Genomic DNA, 21,192 nt, shown 5'->3' with positions numbered 1-21,192 from the left:
TTTCAGCTAAGAAAATTGGAGATGAATTCCGCCTTATGAAAGACGTCTTTTTAGTTTTGTTTTCAGCCAGACACGTTTCAGCAATTTTTGTGCTATCTTCAGTGGGTTTACTCGTTTATTTTCCTCCTGCAAGATCGTTACATGTTAACCTTTAAAAAAACTTTTCGTACAAAATATTTATATTTGTAAAATGGGTGATTATTGACAAATATATTTTACATTGGTTTGCATACAATACAGAGTTGAGACATGTATCACTGATCTGAGCATTCCATGTTGTTTATTTACGATATCTCTAAAGTTTCTAGTTTTGTAGTACATTTGGAACTAAATTGGGGTTATTCACTTGTTTGCGTACCTCACATGAAGTTACTGGATATTTATGCTAGTAACTTTGGGTGTAGTAAATAATCTGCGGCTTGTCGTCTGCTAACAGCAAACCGTTATTATACTGTATTATATGGTGTATTATTCATTCTCGGTCGCAAATATATATTATTTAGAAAAATAAAGTAACGTTTCGGTATTTTCAGATGACAAGCTGTAGAGGGCTTAGTAGATCCAAAGCTACTAGCACAAATATCCAATGTGAGGTGTGTAAACAAATGCACACGTCCACTTTATTTCCAAACGTACTATAAAACTAGTAACTTTAGACATCTCGTAAATAAACAACATAGAATGCTCAGATCAGTGATACACGTCTCAACTCTGTATTGTATGCAAACCAACGTAAAAAATATTTGTCAATAATCGCCCATTTTACAAATGTAAATATATTGCATTAAAAGTTTCTTTAAAGGTTAACAAGTAACAATTTTGCAGGAGGAAAATAAACAAAGGAACCCACTGAACATAGCACAAAAATTGCTGAAACATATCTGTGTAAGAATAAAATCACAAAGGTATCTTGCATTAGATGGAAATCCTGTCCAATGGACTAATATCAATTTCCCGGTATTTTAACTACTTCCAGTTTATGCCGGAATGATTTCTTCAAGTTTACTCAACCTCTCCCTAAGCCCATATTGCGCCACGAGCCAACGATGAAATTATGGTTTAGACGTCAAACGAGCAATATACCGGACGAGTAAATTGGTCAGTTTGGATTCATAGATTTCTAAAGATTTTTCATGGATATTTGACCAGCTTACGCTTTCGGTATGATACTTTTCGCTGGCCTAGATTCGTGAAATTTGGCATTAAGAAAGTATACACTGTACAAGAACATGCAAAAAAACACGAAAACTGTTAATATGTAATTACATCACATGAACAAAATATTTCTTTTTTCATTTGTTATCCAACTTCAAACTTGAAGTTGAAACATTCTAGAAAGTTCTGGAATCGCTGGGAGCGATGTAGGCCTTATTGCCAGTATCAATGATAATAACAGGCAAAAATGGTCGATATTGTCGATTCCCGGAATGGATGAACTGTCTATATACATTATTAAGTTTGTACGGAACCGCCAGTGCTCTAGTCTACTCTCATCCAGCCAATTTTTTCTTTGCAGAACTCGATAAGAAAATTCTCCACCTTTTCTTTCTTATTGCGTATCAGCCATGCGAGTGTGACAGGGTAAAATTCTTCTAGAGACCACAGACAAATTTCCACATAATCTTATGAGAGTGAGGTAAAGGTCCTTGGAGCCAGGTGGCAGCTAAGCAACCGCGCGGTAAATTGGCCGCCAAGTGGCGACCGCTCCGCGCATTCCCAGCGCGTCAGCCCACGCGCCGCCCTCCCTAATCTCGCCGAAAGCGTTCAAAAACTTCTGCCGGCATCGCTCACGCTGCGCCCGCCCCCGACCCCAAGCAATTGAATTAAGCGTGGCGCGCGAATGAAATAGAAATCCTATGCAAATGACATAAGGAATCCCGCAAGGAGCCGCTGTAACGGCCCGCGGCCTACGGCGCCTTGACAGTGGGGATCGCAACTAGCAATTGCTAGCCGCCAGCCGAAATCACCACATAGCACTACGCAAAAATGCAGTCTTAAGCTACTAAGAGGATGTAAAATTGCAATAATTCTTCCGTCCAGAAGGTCGCCTTGGATTCGCATCGAGTGAGTTGTTTCTTGGGGTTAAGAAACAACAGTTTTACGGCTGTTGTTCAATCTCTCTCTCTCTCTCTCTCTCTCTCTCTCTCTCTCTCTCTCTCTCATATTTTGCGTAGTTTCGGACATTAAACATATAGGGCAAGACGGCCATTGATCTTTTCAGGGCACATAAACGAACAAACCAGAACGTATAAGGGAACCAGCTGTCTCTGCAATTAATGGTGGTAATGGGCAGGGCTCAATACATTAACAGTGCCTGAATAAGTTGGAAATTTGGGTCGATCAGGGATCGTGCCCGGATAGCTGAGGTGGTCAAAGCAACCGTTCACGAGAAACGGGTTGACAGTCCCTTGATCAAATATCATGATATGAGTTTTCCATGATTACTCTCAAGTAATTCGAGAAAATGCCTGGATAATTCAATCAAAAGCGATGCCCGTATCGTCTACCCTGTCAACTGAGATTTAGCTCAATCTCTGTTGACCTCAAGGTAAAATATACGTTCATTTACGACCTTACACATTTTCTTGGCTTCTATGCCTTTACGTCGGTATTCGCAGTTTGAATGACCTATACTTAGAATATGAGGTCCTTTGAAACCCTGAGTCAAACAAATGCTAATCGATGTATCTAAAAACACGTCAGTGCTCTAACTTTCGTTTCGCTACACTTTTGTTCTTCTAGAAATTTGGTCTCACATGTAAGTAGATGAATAACTTCGTCACTGACGATGCTTCGTAATAAATACAAACCAGTAACAGTCAAGAAGCAATTCATTCTAATAGTCCTGCTGATTTTGTGTTAACGAAATACACAACATAACAAGTCAAGTGACTGGGAGAAATTTAATGATTATGTTACAGTTCTCCAAGAGAACACCCTGTTATTTCTATTTCATTGTGTTTTCTGGACCTGTCACTTATAGGAAGATGTTAGCAATAGAACTTGCTAGTAATCATATGTCACTTCTACAACTGACAAACATTTGTCAGCGGAAGATGCATGTGGCTGGGAATGTGCGTAATATTTTAATCCTCCAAAAAGGACTGTGCGATTGTGCCTCAACTCCATACTACCGGCCGCAAAAGCTAGACTCCAAAAGCCACACATGAAATTATTAGGGAATGCTTCTGGTGCTGAGCGCTTTTCCGTGAACAGTTGTTTTCATAAACCATCAACCTTTGGTTATGAGCACTTTAGTAGAATCAGGACGCAGTTACAACGTTTTCTTCACCCGTACGTGAAAGATTTTTTTGTGATGTAATCATTATGAACCAGAATCGTATTATACGGTAGCAATAAATTACTTGATATCGCCTTGCATAAAGTTGTGTAATACAGCAGAATATTAATGCTGGTAGGGGCAGGACTGAAAATTAAATATTCCAATGTCAAAAATTCTGCTAATTTTCTGATAATAAAGCACCTGAAGGGCACTTCGATTCTGGTAGCATTTATTCTGCAGACTAGTCACGCCTCCTCTTCGATAACCCACCTGTTTCAGTATTGCCTTTTTCCCGTGGAATGACTATGATTAACTGAATACAGAATAGATTCACAGAAATATAAGTAAGTTGTTTTTTGTGAAGAAATTCTCTTCTCCCAACTACCTCATTTTATTTATCTCCGTTTCAGTTTTGTACTGTACAAGCATATAGCATTCAAGTGCCGTAGGAAGAAAAGAAAGTATTCTGGAAGTCTATTTCTTCCTGTTACACCTCGATAACATCTTTAAAAAAATCATAATGGAAAAAAAACTGTGGGGTAGTGCAGCGTTAGATAAGGGACTTCAGGAGCAGAATTCCTTTGAGAGATGTAGTATTGCTGTCCCATTTGTCATTATAGCTATCAGAGCCAAGGAAGTGCACACATTGCCTCCAGGACGCGTGGAGTGAGAATAACAGACGTGGCGCAGCGATGCGGCGTACGGGTGGTACTAAACGCAGCTGAGCCCGCGCGCCTTCGGATCCAATACAACACGCGGTCGCCCGGGGCCAGGCCTAAAATAACGATCAATAACTCGACAATTACCGAGCGCCGCCTCTTCCTTCTCCTCCTCCGAGGAAAAAAACATGGCTGCCCCAGAGCTCGCCGACGCGTCTGCATTCCTTCCGCGACGAGCAGAAGAATCTCGCAGCCAACTCCGAAGCTGCGAGTCGACACGTCTGCGGATTTGTCCGAGGTGGGACGTGAGGGTCGGCTTCTGAGCATTTTGCTCGTTTCATTACCACCTGCTTGCTATATACGTGTCGACTGGATACTTACGGCTGCGTTTCACAAGTGGCTCTAAGGCCGTATAAGGGATATCTTTCCTTTACTGCAATTATTTGCAGGAGAAAGCAGCCAGCAAGCAAAAAAACAAAACAGTAATAATGTTGTGTGTATTGCACACCTGCGAATGAGCTAATCCAAGGGGTATGGAGCAAGGATCGTTTCTAACAAGACGAGCGCCTGTCATAGGTAATAAAAACTTTGATATATGGTTTGTGTGATTAAGGAGCAAAAATAAGAAAAAAAAATTGCGAGTGTTCTAAAAACTCGGACGACATACTTCCTACTTCTCTATTATAACGCTCTTTCAGACATATTCGTTTATAGAGGTGACGCAAATATAAAAAAAGAATATATCTCACAGTAATAGCAGAGATTCATTTCTCAATCGTGGATTAAACACTTTTCGCAACTATAGCAACATTAAAGACAGAAACGTGCAGACGCTCTGTCAGTAGTTAAGGTAATAGTTTCTACATTCTGCGATGATCTTGTCAAAGAATTAAATCTTAACAGAATTACAACAGTGTTATTTACGTTCTGAGAATACGATACATTGGAGTCGTGCAAAACTCCGAAAGCAAAATCGTATTGAACGAAGTATTGAAGATATATCTGGGCGACATTTACTGACAGCCAACACCGATTTAGATTTCTATTATCACACAAGCTAAGAATGGGATTTAAAAACAATATTAAGTCGTTTACTGGTGGGTAGCACGTCGTATTCCGAGGTAAGTCAGTCTTAAGCGCAGACTGACAGACGACAAGTGCAAAGTAAAATTGAGGGCGTGTTTCGTTGACATTTAAACTGTGAAATTACAGTTAGCAGGCAGCGCGTTTGGGATACAACGAGGCGCCAGGTCCGCTAAACTTAAAAAACAACAGTTTGAAGGAAAGAAATAAGCTGACCTTCAGCACACGCAAAAAGAAAAATTTTGAGGCATGTAACATTAATTTTATACTTTGGCGAGTAGTGCATTTGAGATACGCAGTGAGGCTGTCCCATTTCTGCCGAAATGGAATAAAAAAGATTACCAACAACCTGAGTAACTGAGGTAAATACCCACAATATGCAAATACCATTCTGAATAGGACCATTTGTATTTGAAAACAGGCATCCTTACATCACGTAAAGCAAGTTTAACCATACTTCATTTTACTTTTTTCTGTTTTTCTGTCTTCTAGCTTCTGCCCTAAGCCCATAAATTCTCAGAACTGATGCCAATCATCCTTGAAAATTCCCTGAGAAACAGGCACGCGCATGGGGGCGGGCACGCACACACACACACACACACACACACACACACACACACACAGAAGCACGCGCGCTCGCAGGTACGCGTTACAAATGTATTAGCCATGTACAAGACACGAAGTAATGCCGCATTTAAAACCCATATCGACGCATAAAAGGGTTCATATCAGCAACGTTCACTCCACGATGTCGGCTGTTCTGGCTGAAGCGCTCGTCTTCGCCCTACGGCACACGTACGGCTCTTGGCAGTACCCTCGGGACGCCCACGGGAGAGCAGACGGCAGCGGTACTCACCACGTCGGGGGTGCTGGCGCCGTCCGTGTGCGACGTGGAGTCAGCCGTGCTGCGCGCGCCGCCGTCGCCGTTGGTGGAGCCCATGGGCTCGGGGGGCTTGCTCGACTCCCGCTCGTCGATCACCAGGTCTATGGGCATCTTGCCCTTCAGGCAGCTGATGTACCGGTGGCAGAAGTTGTCGCACAGCTCGTGCACCTGCGGCAGGCCAACACACTCAGTCACTAGCAGCTAATCACTCTCAGACAAGGCGCTCCAGTACGATCCCACTCCACCAGAGGATCCTAGGGCGTGAGATCACCTTCATTAGTGTTCAGTACATCAAATAACAAGTATTAAGCAAGTCGCTCTGGCTGAAGCTTCAGCATCATCCATCAAGCATCCTATAATTCACAAAAAAGTCATACGTTTTGCATGGAAGAACAGCATCGACATTATAGAGAACTCTACAATGTTATCAGTAGCTCTTATTCTTGCAGAAATGACATGAAATTTTGCGGGAGAGGAACAGTTACACCACCGAGAGAGTCAGTGCAGTGGTAGGACACTGGGCTCGTTTCCCTGATGGACGGCGGCTCAAATATCAGTCCAGCATTCCTGATTTTAAAAAAATGGTTCAAATGGCTCTGAGAACTATGGGACTTAACTGCTGAGGTCATCAGTCCCCTAGAACTTAGAACTACTTAAACTTAACTAACTTAAGGACGTCACACACACCCATGCCCAAGGCAGAATTCGAACCTGCGACCGTAGCGGCCGCGCGGTTCCCGACTGTAGCGCCTAGAACCGCTCGGCTACTCCGACCGGCTACACGGTATCACCTGCACGCCGTGAGTGGTTTTTTTTATGTTTGGAGTGTCATTACATATCTGACTAGTTTCACGAAGCCCACTACGAATTTCTTTCCTCTGCCAGTCTCTTCGTCGCACAGCAGCACCTGCAAAAAACTCCCTCAATTATTTCCTGGATGCTCTCTACAGTTTTTGCCATCTGCAGCTCTATCTAGTACCGTGAAAGTTATTCCATGATTTCTTAACACACGTCCAATCATCCTGTCCCACCTTGTTAATGCTTCCCAATGTTTCTATTCTCGCCGATACTGCGGAGAACCTCGTCATTCGTCAGTCCACGTGTTTCTCACCATCCTTTTACAGCACCACATTTCAAACACTTCAGTTCTCTTCTTCTCAGCTCCCCCCACAGTTCAAGTTCACTGCCATACAATGCTGTGCTACAGACGTGCTGTGTCACAAATCTGTTCCTCTAATTAAGGCGTATGTCTGATAATAGCAGGCTTCTTTTGGTCAGGAACACATTTTCCTGTACTTGTCTGCTTTTTCATTGTCACTTTGCCTCCTCCGTCACACGTTATCTTGCTTCTAAGGTCACAAAATTCCTTCACTTCGTCTACTTCGTAGTCCCTAATTTTGATGTTAATTTTACTATTAATCTCATTTCCGCTACTTCTCATCAATTTCGTCTTCCTTTGATTTACTCTTACTCCATATTCTGCGCTCAGTAGTCTCTCCATTTCGTTCAGTATGACCTGTATTTCCATCTCGTTTTCACTGAGTTAGCAATGTCATCAGCGAATCTTATCGTTCATACCCATTCAACCCAAATTTCAGTCCCACTGCTCAACCTATCTTCGATTTCCGTCATTGTTTCTTCATTGTTCAGATAGAACAATAATGGAGAAAGGCTGGATCATTGTGTACCACACTACTTAATCAGGCCACTTCGTTCTCAATCTTCCTTCTTATTCTACCTTCTTTGTTCTTCTACATACTGTATACAATCTTTCCCTCCAGCTTACACCTACTTTTGTGTGAATTTCGAAAGTCTTGCGCAATTTTACATTATCGAGGGCTTTTTCTAGGCCTACACATGCTATGGATTTGTCTTTATTTTTTATGTCTTTCTTCCATTATCGAGTGGAACGTCAGAACTGCGTCCTACGACCAAACTGATCGTCATGTAATTGATCCTTAATTTTGTTTGGCATTCCGTGTTATGTGTTTAGTAGCAGTATGTGAGTCTCTTATCACTTCCTGGGGTATGTGCAGGTTGAAGTCTTAAAGCAGTTGGTGACATGGTAAAGAAGTATTATTTCCTTTTAAAGGAAAAATTTACCGATCAGCTGTGACTTCATTATTAGTTACTTACCCACCTCCAGAAAGCCGAAGTAAAAGAGATCAATTGCTTAAGGCTTTCACTACTTCACTATATGTTACAGCACTTTTATTAAAGGATTATTCGTCATGCAACTCGTCTCTAATCGTCGCCTGAAATCTTGATATTGAGTCTCCTGTGTCTGTCATACAGGTGACCAGATGTAAAAGATCACTAAATCCGATATGCTACAGTATCAAAAGAACATTTAAGACCAGTAAAAAAAAAAGTGTGTGTTGCCATAATTTTTAGCTGCTCTTCGCAGTTTTTCTGACTGTTGCTGGAGAGCTGAAGTTATGTGACGTTTTACAATTTTGAAGTACATAACGACACAGTGAAATTCAAACGAAAGTTTTGAATTTTAACGGAATAATTAATATCCTCTACGACAGTTAAAAATTCACAACAGCTTAAGTAAACCTAGAAATGTCTGAACTCCGGTACGTTTGCATTCCAAGTGCAACTATCGGCACGATCTCCACGTCTGGGCCTTATGACAAAGAACGTCTGCAAATAGGCCTATCGTGCCAACCTCTAGGTTCAGATAATGATGTTCCGGGATAACGGGTCTCTGATGTCAGACGAAATGAGTGCTTATCTCAGATGTGAGATTCTCAAATCGTTGCCGCTGGCCAGATACAAAAACGCTGTCGAGGTTCGCCGCAGAGTGACTCACGGCTGAAGAGATGTGGAGGCAGCCAAGCTGGCAGCCCGCAGGCCGTACAGGAATAGTTGGCCGGCGTTGAGACAGCAGAGGAATCGCTCGGGAGTGGGACAAGGCAGACGACAGTCAGGCGTAAGCTCGTCGCATTCTCTAGGCGGTCTAAACAGGCAGTCGATAAGGAATATAGCCGCGGCAGCTGGAGGAGGTAATGCACCCACTTTCTACCATTACTTAGTTCTTTAAACGGCTCGAACTGTCCGTTTCCGACTATCCTATGTAAGATAACAAATGTCTGGCGCAGGTGTTAGGTAGGTTACTGCTGCTGCAATGGCAGGTTATCAAGATGTAAGTGAGTTTGAACGTGGTGTTATAGTCGGCGCATGAGCGATAGGACGCAGCATCTCCGAGGTAGCGATGAAGTGGAGATTTTCCTGTACGACCATTTCATGAGTGTACCGTGAGTATCAGGAATTCGGTAAAACATCACATCTCGGACATTGCTGCGGCCAGTAAAAGATCCTGCAAGAACAGGACCAACGACGACTGAAGAGAATGGTTCAGTGTGATAGAAGTGCAACTCTTCCGTAAATTGCTGCAGATTTCAATGCAGGGCCATCAACAGCTGTCATCGTGCGAACCAACGAAACATCATCGATAGGGGCTTTCGGAGCCGAAGGCCCACTCGTGTACCCTTGATGACTGCACGACACAAAGCTTTACGCCTCGCCTGGGCCCTCAATACCGACATTGGACTGTTGATGACTAGAAACATGTTGTCTGGTCGGACGAGTCTCGTTTCAAATTGTATCGAGCAGATGGACATGCACGGTTATGGAGACAACTTCATGAACCCATGGACCCTGCATATCAGCAGGCTTGTGGAGGCTCTGTAATGGTGTGGGGCGTGTTCCGTTGGAGTGATATAGGACCCTTGATATGTCTACAGGTGATACATACGTAAGCATCCTGTCTGATCAGCTGCATCCATTCATGTCCACTGTGCATTCCGACAGACTTGGGCAATTCCAGCAGGACAACGCGACACCCCACACGTCCAGAAATGCTACATAGTGGCTCCAGGAACACTCCTCTAAGCTTAAACACTTCCGCTGGCCACCAGACTCCCCATACATAAACATTATTTAGCATATCTGGGATGTCTTGCAACGAGCTGTTCAGAAGAGATCTCCAGCCCTCATACTCTTACGGACTTATTGACAGCTCTGCAGGATTCGTGGTGTCAGTTCTCTCCAGCACTCCTTCAGACAATAGTCGAGTCCATACGACATCGTGTTGCAGCGCTTATGCGTGCTCACGGGGACCCTACACAACATTAGTCCGGTGTACCAGATTTTTTGGCTCTTCGGTGTATGTGAGCTAAAACTCACCGATCCCACGCACCTGTTCGTAGTGTACCTCTCAGTTCATTACAGGCATTGAAATAGCATTGTTCTCATTGCCTTGTCCTTATTATCATTTCAAGACGTCTTATGACTTTGCAGTTTTTCACATATTTCTCCCCCCTCCCAATCTCCAACGTATAACTTTTTCCTTAATTCTGTGAAACCATGCAATTCTAATGAGAGCTTGTGTGTGTGTGTGTGTGTGTGTGTGTGTGTGTGTGTGTGTGTAGCCAAGACCTACAACCAACATTATGAGCCACGCTCCTATGACCTACGGCGTATTGTAGACGCGGCACCATGTCGCAGTGAATAAGAAACGTGTTTGTAGCGGGGAAGCTGGCCCTCGGACCCCAGGCCACGCCGCCTCCCGCTCCTGGTCGTGTTAATGCCCGCTAGATTAAGTGGGGGTGACGTCAGCCGGTGCCTGGAGAACAAGCCCGGCACAATGGAACACCAATCGCCGTCTCTCACAGCGCCCGTCACTTCCAGACGAAAGAGTCGTCTTACGACCCGCAGGTCGGCAAGATGTGAGGCTGCATTGTTTAACACGAACACGGATGTTGCAGAAGAGCAGGTGCGCCATGAATCAAAAATACACAAAAAGGATACTGAAAACTATGTTTATGTGATCATCGTATGAAAGAGATCGACCTGGCTTTGACTGAAGACACAGTCGAGAAATTAGCATTATTCAGAAAGGAGGCGTGGGACGGAAGTTGAATAACCGAGTCCATCGTAGGGGATTTCAGTGGTTAACAGTCTCAGTAACGTTTTACAACAAAACTTAATTCACTGCAATAATGGGTCTGCACTTGTCAGAACAATAATAATACTCATATAGTAATATTTCCATTGAAATTCTATCAGATGAAAACCTGTAATAAACCTCGATAGCATTAAAGAAGAGATTACGGTGACGTCGAAATTTATGCATTACATCATCTTCTAATAAAATGGTGTTGTCACTGTTTCTGCAAAATTCGTAAGTGATATGAATCTTTCATACCAGAGTTATTACTTTTTTCTGTGCAACAGGAGGCCCTTCTTATCACTGTAATGTCACGTTAACTGAGGTTTGCAAATAAATAAATAAATGATTTGGCACGTGCGTGATTCGTTAGACCTCGATTCTGCTGTTTGATGACTGGTTCATTACGCATCTCTAGTGACATCCAGCATTGGTCAAAACGTCCACGAAAATGCTTTAAGAAAAACGCACAGGAAGAGGCACAACTGAGCAAAAGTTTGTAATATGGCTGCTGAGTTCATCAAGATATTCCTATAATACAAAGTAATGAAATGCGGGTGATTATGAAGAATGCAAAATGAACTTCAAGGCAAATAAACGAAATAAATTTTAAACAGAAGGGGGAGGGAGCGATGTCTAAAACGACAAAATGATCGCTACAGACGAAGCGTGGCGAAATTCGGAGATGTGTAGAAGACTGTGGTATAGAACTGTATCCTATGTTAAGTAAATTGACATAATTGAACAGACTCGACGAGAAGAAAACTTTTGCGAAAATGAGAAGAAACTGGAGAAGTACAAAAGCACAGCGTTTATTTTCCTATTTGGACGTTTTATGCATGCCTGCAATTTTATCCCATCCATGTTGAGTTATCACTTGGAAAGTCTCTATTATTTGTGATATATCAAGACAACCACATGTGTCAGAAACTCTGAACTATAGACATAAATACATCTACTGTTACGAAACTCGAAAATAGAACTTTTTTTTGAAACGGTTTGGTGTCTTTCAAAAAACAGTGTGGACCCCAGATGTCCGTGCAATAGATATTAACGTCGAAACTACCTATACAAAGTTAAAGATCTTCGATGATTTTAAGAAACCCATGCATACTGAAATGAAATTCACAGTAGAAGTACATCGTGACTGCGATTATTTTAATTTATGCATGATAATGGTGGCTGAGCAACGTGGCTTTGAATTACTTTAAGAAATACAACAACCAGCCACCTTTATGTACCTCTACTGACGCCAAACAACTGGCGTACTGCACTTGTTTCTTCATCAATACAACGTTTTTGTCGACTGCAATTTGAATGTTACAGATTATTTTTACTCTGTTATCTGTAGGTCTTTCTTTCGTGTTTCTGCACGCAGAAAACAATAGTTTGTCATCACTGATGCAGGGCGTCATTCGCCTTGTTGTCGAATGATCGAAGGCCGAAAGGCGTCTTGGCACAAATCTCTTTTCAGTATCTTCTCCATTACTTTCGAATGAAAATTCTGTATGTGAGTCCGTAGATGATACGGTGTGAGGTAGTTACAATTAAAGTGCAGGTACTCATTGAAATCCAGTGCGGTCTTTAATTGTCATATGCAGCAGAACTAGGTAGATACGCTAGTGCGTTGATGCGAAACCGATACATGCTGGAAAAAAATTAGTTACAATTTTGGCCACCAGGTGTAAATCGGACCTGTACGGCATCTCATCATCGTCTTAAGCGCTCATACTGAACGAATTGTCTAAGTTGCGACTAGTCCGTGATATATTGTAACATTTCTATACGTATTTCTTGCATTAACGGAGCCAGATTTGCATCTTGTGGCCAAAATTAGAACCAGCTTTTTTCTAAGGCAAATCAGTTCCGCGTTAACGCATTTTCAACGAGTACCAAGTTTCGCTGCCATACGATAATTATAGCCAACTCTGGACCTCTGCCAGCCGCTGTGGCCGAGCAGTTGCAGGCGTTTCAGTCTGGAACCGCGAGACCGCTACGGTCGCAGGTTCGAATCCTGCCTCGAGCATGTGTGTGTGATGTCCTTTGGTTAATTAGGTTTAAGAAGTTCTAAGTTCTAGGGGACTGACCACCTCAGATGTTAAGTCCCATAGTGCTAAGAGCCCTTTTTTCTGGACTTCTGTGAGTAGATACACTTTGATTATAACCAACCGATATTTGCTTTCTGAATGCAAATTCCATAGCTACAGTTAATTCTTTTCCTAGTAGTTTTGGAGTCGCAATGTTGTTCTCAAGTCTTCATTCTTATGTACAGCCAAGCTGCCGAGCTGGAATCTGTCATTATCGGTCATTGATGCGAAATTCCAACTCGACAACTTAGACTTATACAAGAATGATCGCTTGAGGAACTGGAAATGATCAAAAAGGAAGGTAGTTGTGTATCTTTTATTCCAAATAAATAAAGCTACAAAAATGGCTGTTTGCTGCATCTTTTCAAGAAAGTTATGCCAGTTGCCTCTAAACCTGGTTGGGAAGATGCGTAAGCCACATTCAGATTCTGTTAGAACAAACATAACCGTCATTATTTGTATCGCAAGAAGATTCGAATTAGTCCAGCCCAAGGGATTCACGCAGAGAATTTCAGGGGAGTGTTTACTGGCGCAGAGACCAGTCAGGATGACGCAGCGCCGCCGACGAAAGAATGCCGTGCCGCTGAGAGGCAGTCAGGCAACCCCGACTTCCCCTATTAGCCGAACCACAGCGAGCACGTGGTTCCCAGAGGGGATTTGGCCCGCCTCCCTCCCCTGCCCTTGCCTGGCGATCCCTCCGCCAGAAATAGTTCCGCGGAATCCGAGAAAGCCGTTTCCGCCCCGCGCCTTGCCGACGCCGGCTGGTGGCGCAGTCGAGTTCTGTTCTGGCGCGGTTCTGTTCTGCTCCGTACCCCTTCTTCGGGCGTCGACAATAACGCGCGCAGAAGCGACCTGGCCTGCCTCGGGAGCACCGGCAGAGGCCGAGGGAAAGAAGGAGGCGGTCGCCGGAGAAATATCCCGTCCGCTTATATATTGCGGGCGGCAGCGGCAGGTATAAGATTACCGCTGAAATATTACGGCGCGGGCGAATTCTGGCTTCCCTCTGCCGGCTGGCTGCCGTCCCCCGGGCCGGCGAGCGCGCGGGCGCTGCGGCGACAATATACATTTCCCTGGAAGTGACAGATATTGCCGGCGTCGCTTCGCCCCTCGCGCCCCTAGAGACGCCGCCGCAGCGGACGCCGGCGTCGCCGGAAGAGCAGACGCTGCGACAAACAACGCCGCACGCCGTCTCCGCGTTCGCAGTGCGCCTGTAAAGCCCAGGTGCACGTCTACCGGGCCCGCGCTGTCCCTCTTCTAGAAATGAACCCTTCTGCCTATCGTTCACATCTGACATGTGAGTGTCAGTGAGCACATCAGCGTCAATTATGAAGTTTATTTCAGTTGAATTTCCATGAATATAACGGGGATTGTTTTCGCAGTAGCGAATATGAACCATCGTCAGCTTTATATTGGAATGGTGACAGCGAAAATTTGTCCCGAATCGGGACTCGAGCCTGGACTCCCCGTTTTACGCGAGCGAACGCCTTAACCGTTTCGGCCATCCGAGCACGAATTATGTCCCGATCCAAACTTACATGTCGTCGTCCATGTCTCTCAACCTGCACTCGAACTTTACATGTTCGCGTCCAGGAAGGTCACAGTTATTCCAAGTAGAGGACCTGGTATAGGCGAATAAGACGCCAAATCCGCTTTCGATCGACTACCCAATTTTAATAGCCCATAGATTCTTCTGGTCTAGTCAATCCTAACCGGATTACCGATGAGTTTGTGGCACTTGTACGGAGCTATACTTGTGCGGAGATGGAATGTGTTGACAGTTCTCCGAAGCCCAGGTCAGTTCAGATTGTGGACCTCAGAACAGGCTGTTCCACAAGCAGGATACACTGACCTGCCCATCACTGCCTGTGGCATACTAAAGGGAAAATCCACTTTCTGTACTAATAACCCAATCCGGCCACCATGTCACTGGCAGTTGGCTGTTGTGCGTGGCTTTCTCCTAGAGTCCAGCACTGCTCGTCATCTCTGAACACCAATTGTGTTCTAAGTGTTGTGACGAGACCAACAAAGGGCAACCATTTATTGATTTACCGGTAAAACGGGCACCAGTATACAGTGGATTATATCAAGAAAGAAGACTTGACTTACTGCCATTTTATAAGCGTTATAAGGAATAAATACAAAGGAATACTATCTACTAAAAGTAAGACTGTTGTAGGTGAAGGCAGTTATGTTTGTATTCCAGATGTAGCAGCATATAAAATGCGAAAATATTTTGTGAGCGCAAAAAAAAAAAAAAAAAAAAAAAAAAAAAAAAAAAAAAAAAAAAGAAAAAAAAAAAAGCGTGCAAAAGAAATAGATTTTAAAATTTCATTGGTTTATGTAGAAGAAATAGGGTAACTCTTCAGTCGAGGCTACGACTTTGTAACATCGTTACCATCACATAGGAGAGCAAAACATTAACTACATGGCATTATGGAAAAATACGTGAGATCTACACAACATCTGACCAATTCTGGAGAATATTCTTTCATGAAAATAATTTATTGATGAAAAATGTCAACAAATTTTTATTTGGTTGTCGCAATGGGGGACCGAAATATAGAATACTGGTGTCTGCCAGTGAAAAGGGAAAATAATGCTTGTCAAGCTGTGAATCGTTATTTGTGTGTGGTATGTTCAAGCGTTTGAACAAATGGCGAACTCACAAGTTTTTGTCAGGTAACAAGCACTGTTACAGCTATCTACGTTTTGCCACCGAACAAAATGAGAGAAACAGAAGAACTTTTTATTTAACTGTTAAGCGCAGCGAGTTTGGACGGAGCTCTGTCTCATAATGACCTTCGAAATTGCTATTCCATAGCTCGGACACGAGCAATTACACTTCCGACATATATGCATGGTGACACAACCTTGTAGTCTTGATCCTGTTTTGCATTAACTAGACTACACCGCTTGCCTCAACAAGGACATCACGCAATGTTTCCAGACTTTTGACGAGGGCAGTTGTTTGCTGGGATGTGCTGAATGCTAGGTGTCCATTAACCATGTCCCACGCGCTTAACACCATCTAATATTCAGCTAATTCAGGATGCTTGAAAGAGGCGAAACGAGTCATTACTAATTAAATAATAAATACATCTCTGCAACAAAGACTGACGGTTTCTTCATCGTATATTACTCGTTCTTCTACCATCCCTGCCATGTGCTCGAAAATCTCCCTCATAAGTTCGATATTCACGAGGCATCGAACATGTTTTAAGGCATTTGGCTTTTACGTTGTACAGCTTTGAAGTCAACCGCCAATGTAGTTACACATTTAAGTTAAGAAGAGCTGTGGGATCTATAACTGGGCCAGTGGATGGCAGATGGACCAAGGAAGGTTTGCTAAAGTCTATGGTGGGCGACACTGAAACATATGTAGGAACAACATTGATGCATGTGATTGGTGACCCCACTATACGGAGAGATCCACACTAGATCACTATGAGCAAACAGTTTCAATAGATTTCAATTACCGTTGAAGTTACAATAATTTTGCACATATTTTCATCACACAAACACGGAGTACATTCGTAGTAACTGTGAGTCGACGTCTGAGCATGTGTCATACCCCTGAGTATTCCTAACGAGATCCAAACCCAGTACCCTATACAGTGAACAGAAAACTCTTCATAATCTCATCTGCAAAATTATGACAAAGACACGGAACGGGAACAGCTGAACATCTGAATTTAAACAGGAGCGGCCCAATTAAATATGAAATATGGGTACCATAGCTCACATGGATATCATGTTAAATGGCTTTTTTTGTACTATGAAACGAAACCAAAAGTCACAATAAAATCTTGTTTATTACTAATACGCATTAAGCTGAATCCAGTCACTGTATAGCCCGCATCTCGTGGTCGTGCGGTAGCGTTCTCGCTTCCCACGCCCGGGTTCCCGGGTTCGATTCCCGGCGGGGTCAGGGATTTTCTCTGCCTCGTGATGGCTGGGTGTTGTGTGCTGTCCTTAGGTTAGTTAGGTTTAAGTAGTTCTAAGTTCTAGGGGACTGATGACCATAGATGTTAAGTCCCATAGTGCTCAGAGCCAGCCCAGTCACTGTATAGGCAAAATAAAGAATTATAAAATGCATAGGGTTCAAATTAATTGCAAAAGATAAACGATAATCCCTTAGCACAGGTGGGTGGTATTGGAAAGGAAATGGTACAGTTAACTATGTTCATGTAAACTGTCAACGACTGATGAATTAGTCTGCGAATTAAAGAACGGTTCCAGGAAAGCATACGCAAACACCAATTCCCTTGCCTAAGTACATATTGAGTTTAACCAGCAAACTACGGGAATTAATTTACACCCATGGCTGATTTCAGTTGTCAGGCACACAATGTAATATAAAAGGTGAAGCGCGTATGTAATTTAAATAACGACGAAATACCACGTAACGTGTTTCCTAACCTAAATATAACTGTATGTATGTATAATCCATGGAGGCTGCCACAACGGTGGTGAAACATATTTGGTTGTTAAAACAATTACACGTGTATCTCCAAAAAGGCGGACCAATCCTTAATTCATTATTATTTTGAGCAAGCACGGGAACAGAGTTCAAAACTCCAATATGATAGTAGGAGTTATATTATAATAAAATAATGGAATAGATGATAATAAAATGTTGAAATGCGTGGCTTTTTAAAATGTATTGAATTAATGAGATTAATTTTTTGGCATGAATGACAAGCACAATAAGCTGAGCTATGCCTGGAAATAAGTTCGTATTAGTTCATATTATTTTGCAGGGGGAAGTAGTTTCTTTCTACGCTGTAGATTTGTGCCTACCCTTCTTTATAATGCTACGTTTGGTTGCCGTGTTCACCTTTGAAGTCTTGACCGTGTTCCCATTAAGCTTATCGGATCTTCGTAATATTCCAAAGTACACAGGTGAACTCCAGTTCTTGTAATTATCTTACTGTTTGAAATAACAACTCACTCGACCTTTCTGTTAATAAAACAATACTGTATTTTCTAAACGGTGCACATAAGAAATACATACTCCTCACTTATTCATAGTGACCCCAAAATGGCGGTCTACAATTGCTCGCTTAAAATGGCGTGCTTCCCACTTCCTTCCTCCTCCTGATACAAGAAAAACTCCTTTTTTTTATCAACTGAAAATCAAAAGTACCTGACGGTAGGCATAGGCTCTATGATGGGCTACCGCTTCATCTTTTCTCTTTGCTTTTAAAGAAGACGAAAACATAAAAGAAATGCAAAAGGTTTATCACAGAGTCCTATAATACTACCTTAGGGAACACTTCAAGCTAGTCACATATGCCTGTTTGTCCCGGTTAAGAATGGTATATGTATTTTTAACGACTTTTCTGGATTTTTTTTACCCGTTTATGAAATGTTACACAGCACAATGATCGCCTTGCACAACGGCTTTTGATTACGTCTACGTTTGAAGGAGTAACTACCGTACTCCAGGTGCTGTCACTTACCAACGCGATGATAAAGAATGCGTAAGAGTATCTTCTGCTCCGCTTATAATTACTGGAAACATTTATGTCCATTTATAGCCGTACATGTTTACCTGTCTTCTCCCACGCTGCGCTACCTACAGGAATTCCCTAGTGACGTGAAGTATCAATACGTGGGTTTATCCGTGTCCCCGCAAGCTGGTAGGTAAACAGCGATTTTCGTGAAAGCAAAGTCGTGCTCTGGCCAAGAAAGAGGTCCCGTCCTCAAAGGGCTGGAAATTTGGGAAAGGAGTGAGGTGAGGCCAGGCGAGGGTGCAGGCCGGAAAGCGGCTTAGCGCGGACAAGAGAGTTCGCTTTGGCGAGCTGACCGCGGTCGCTCATTAGTGGGCCTTTTGTGCAGCAGGTATTTGGCAGCGGGCCTTATCTGGCCGGGCGCGCACAATGCGAGCACAAAGGCCGGCGCTGTTAGCTGCAATAACAGATTAGCGGCCAGGCCGCATAATTCCGGCGGCCCGTGCGCGGGCAGGTTTTACGGTGTTTACCGCGGCTATCGCCCGCCTGCAGCCGCTGTCCGCCTGCTCGCCACGCATCCGTCACCTCGCCGCGGGCTCTGCTCCGGGCACAGGACACGCAGCCGTCCAGAGTCAATTTGTAACTCGATGCGTGCCCGAGAAAAGCGATACGGGACTGCTACCCAGCGATTCCGTAGGTGGCCTCACTGTAACTCTAAAACTTTCAAAACAGTGATGTGATCCATAAAAGGGTCGTACCCATTCCCTAATCCTTACAACGGGTAAGATATTGGGATATTATAACAGAGTTCTCTATTTTAACTCAGAATATTATTATTATTTTATTATTATTATTATTATCCGCTTTCAGGACGTACCCGTACAACCATCACAATACTGTACTGTCAGCTATGACGATACGAACGTGACAACACAACCTCCAGTCCTATAGAGGACAAAATCATCGACCCGGCCGAGAACCGAACCCAGGCCCCTTCGGTTACAATTCCGATGCGCTAAACGTGCAGCTAACGAAGTAGACGACTCCGAAGGTCATGGCAGTAGATACTTTCTACTGAATCGTATATTCAGGTTTCTGTCATTTGTGACTTGTGAAATACTGATCCTAACCTACAACAAAGCAATGTGAATTTCGCTATATCTAAAACACAATTCTCGTTAACGACGCAAGCTGCCTGGAAGTCTGTACCATGCAATGAAGAAATCCAGTTATTGGTTCAAATGGCTCTGAGCACTATGGGACTCAACTGCTGAGGTCATTAGTCCCCTAGAACTTAGAACTAGTTAAACCTAACTAACCTAAGGACATCACAAACATCCATGCCCGAGGCAGGATTCGAACCTGCGACCGTAGCGGTCTTGCGGTTCCAGACTGCAGCGCCTTTAACCGCACGGCCACTTCGGCCGGCTAAATCCAGTTATTACTTAGCATTTTCAAGAGGAGTCTCAGGACATCCTGAAGTAATTAGTATTCTGCTTGAAACTGTTGGCTGTCTGGCTTGATAGAATCATACATGCATTCCTGCTGGGACGTTAGGCGCTCCTGACAGAAGTGGTCATCACAGCCCGTAAAAGATCCTTCGTAAACGACCTGGAAGTTTGACGTTTAATGCTACGGGCATGTTTGTCGTTAAACAACAAAAGGGCCTCTCCTCTTTACAACGTGTCGAAGTGGAAGGAGCGGTCTCAAGTGCCTACTTTCATCGATTCGTTGGGGAAAGAGAGAATTTCTTTTAAGTGCTTCATCTGGTGTGTACCTGTGTAGCGTGTGTGTTTTTGTTATTCGTCTCGCCTTTCCCGATCCCAGACGGGAAGAGGGCAGCAGCCCGCCATCCGGCAGAGGGTATCCGGTCAATTAGTCGGGAACCGCGCGTGAGCCCTCCAGGAAATATACAGCCGCACAGTAAAACTCTAGCAGGCGCTGTCTGCGGACACCCTGGGCCTTAAAGCCGTCACTGCGCAGATAAGGACTGCTTATTTACAGCTGCCAGCTACTGGCCTCATTTGGACATCTTTTACTATGAAAAGATGCTACACGACAGCGAAGCTACTAGTACTTACGCCCTTGACATGAGGCCCTGAGCAGCACCTGCTGCCCATGCTGTTACTGAATAGCATCTGGTTTTGAGTGTCGCGTATCAACCAAACTAATGGTATGTCGCACACTGGATAATATGCGAATTTAGCTGTTAAAACCAAAAATTGTATAGAAAAATGTAATAGCTGTCCTCCGTCGAACTTAGTGTCCCGTATCTGCGCCCAGAAAAGGTCAGGGCAAAGTTCATTAAACCCCTTTCTGAGATTCCGCAAATTTCCCGGCATATATGAGAGCCGTAGGCTATTCTGTGGCCTTTTACATCACAACGCCCTATTAAGAGGACTGAGAATGCTCGAACGAGAACAGTATTTCCAAATGTAGTTACAGTCAGGAGCTATCATAATTTATTTTATACTCTGTGTGATGCAACCACAAATTTTTTTTCTGATTTCGGTCTTATTCTGCCTGGTGGTTGCACAACGTGCTCTTCAATGTATGCTGTTCTGGTATTTCAGTAAATCAAACCTCGGTCGTTAGTCACCAAATTCTTCGGAATACACAGGGTACCTCAGGAGAAACGATCAATAGTTAGGGATATCAAAGGAACGATCATTTGAAGCAAAAAAATCTGGTAAATATGGATTCTCACATGTACATCTTAAGAGATATGAGCATTTCTTTTCAGTAAAGGAGATGTGTTTCACAAAAGTGAAGATGAATATCCGCTGC

The 21,192-nt window shown here is 43.5% G+C and overlaps 1 protein-coding gene across 1 annotated transcript in view; it reads right to left on the bottom strand.

Annotated features, from left to right (window-relative positions):
• LOC126481099 (homeobox protein homothorax-like) overlaps positions 1 to 21,192 on the bottom strand; it is a 494,851-nt gene that overhangs the window by 283,283 nt on the left and 190,376 nt on the right. Inside the window, exon 6 of the mRNA XM_050104618.1 lies at positions 5,882 to 6,076. Within this exon, the coding sequence (XP_049960575.1) occupies positions 5,882 to 6,076 (195 nt within the window). The remainder of the gene's footprint in view (positions 1 to 5,881; positions 6,077 to 21,192) is intronic.

The sequence above is a fragment of the Schistocerca serialis genome, chromosome 5, assembly GCF_023864345.2.
Source record: "Schistocerca serialis cubense isolate TAMUIC-IGC-003099 chromosome 5, iqSchSeri2.2, whole genome shotgun sequence".
NCBI lineage: Eukaryota > Metazoa > Arthropoda > Insecta > Orthoptera > Acrididae > Schistocerca > Schistocerca serialis.
The sequence above is the reverse complement of the archived record's forward strand: the minus strand, read 5'-3'. Positions and strand labels throughout refer to the sequence as shown.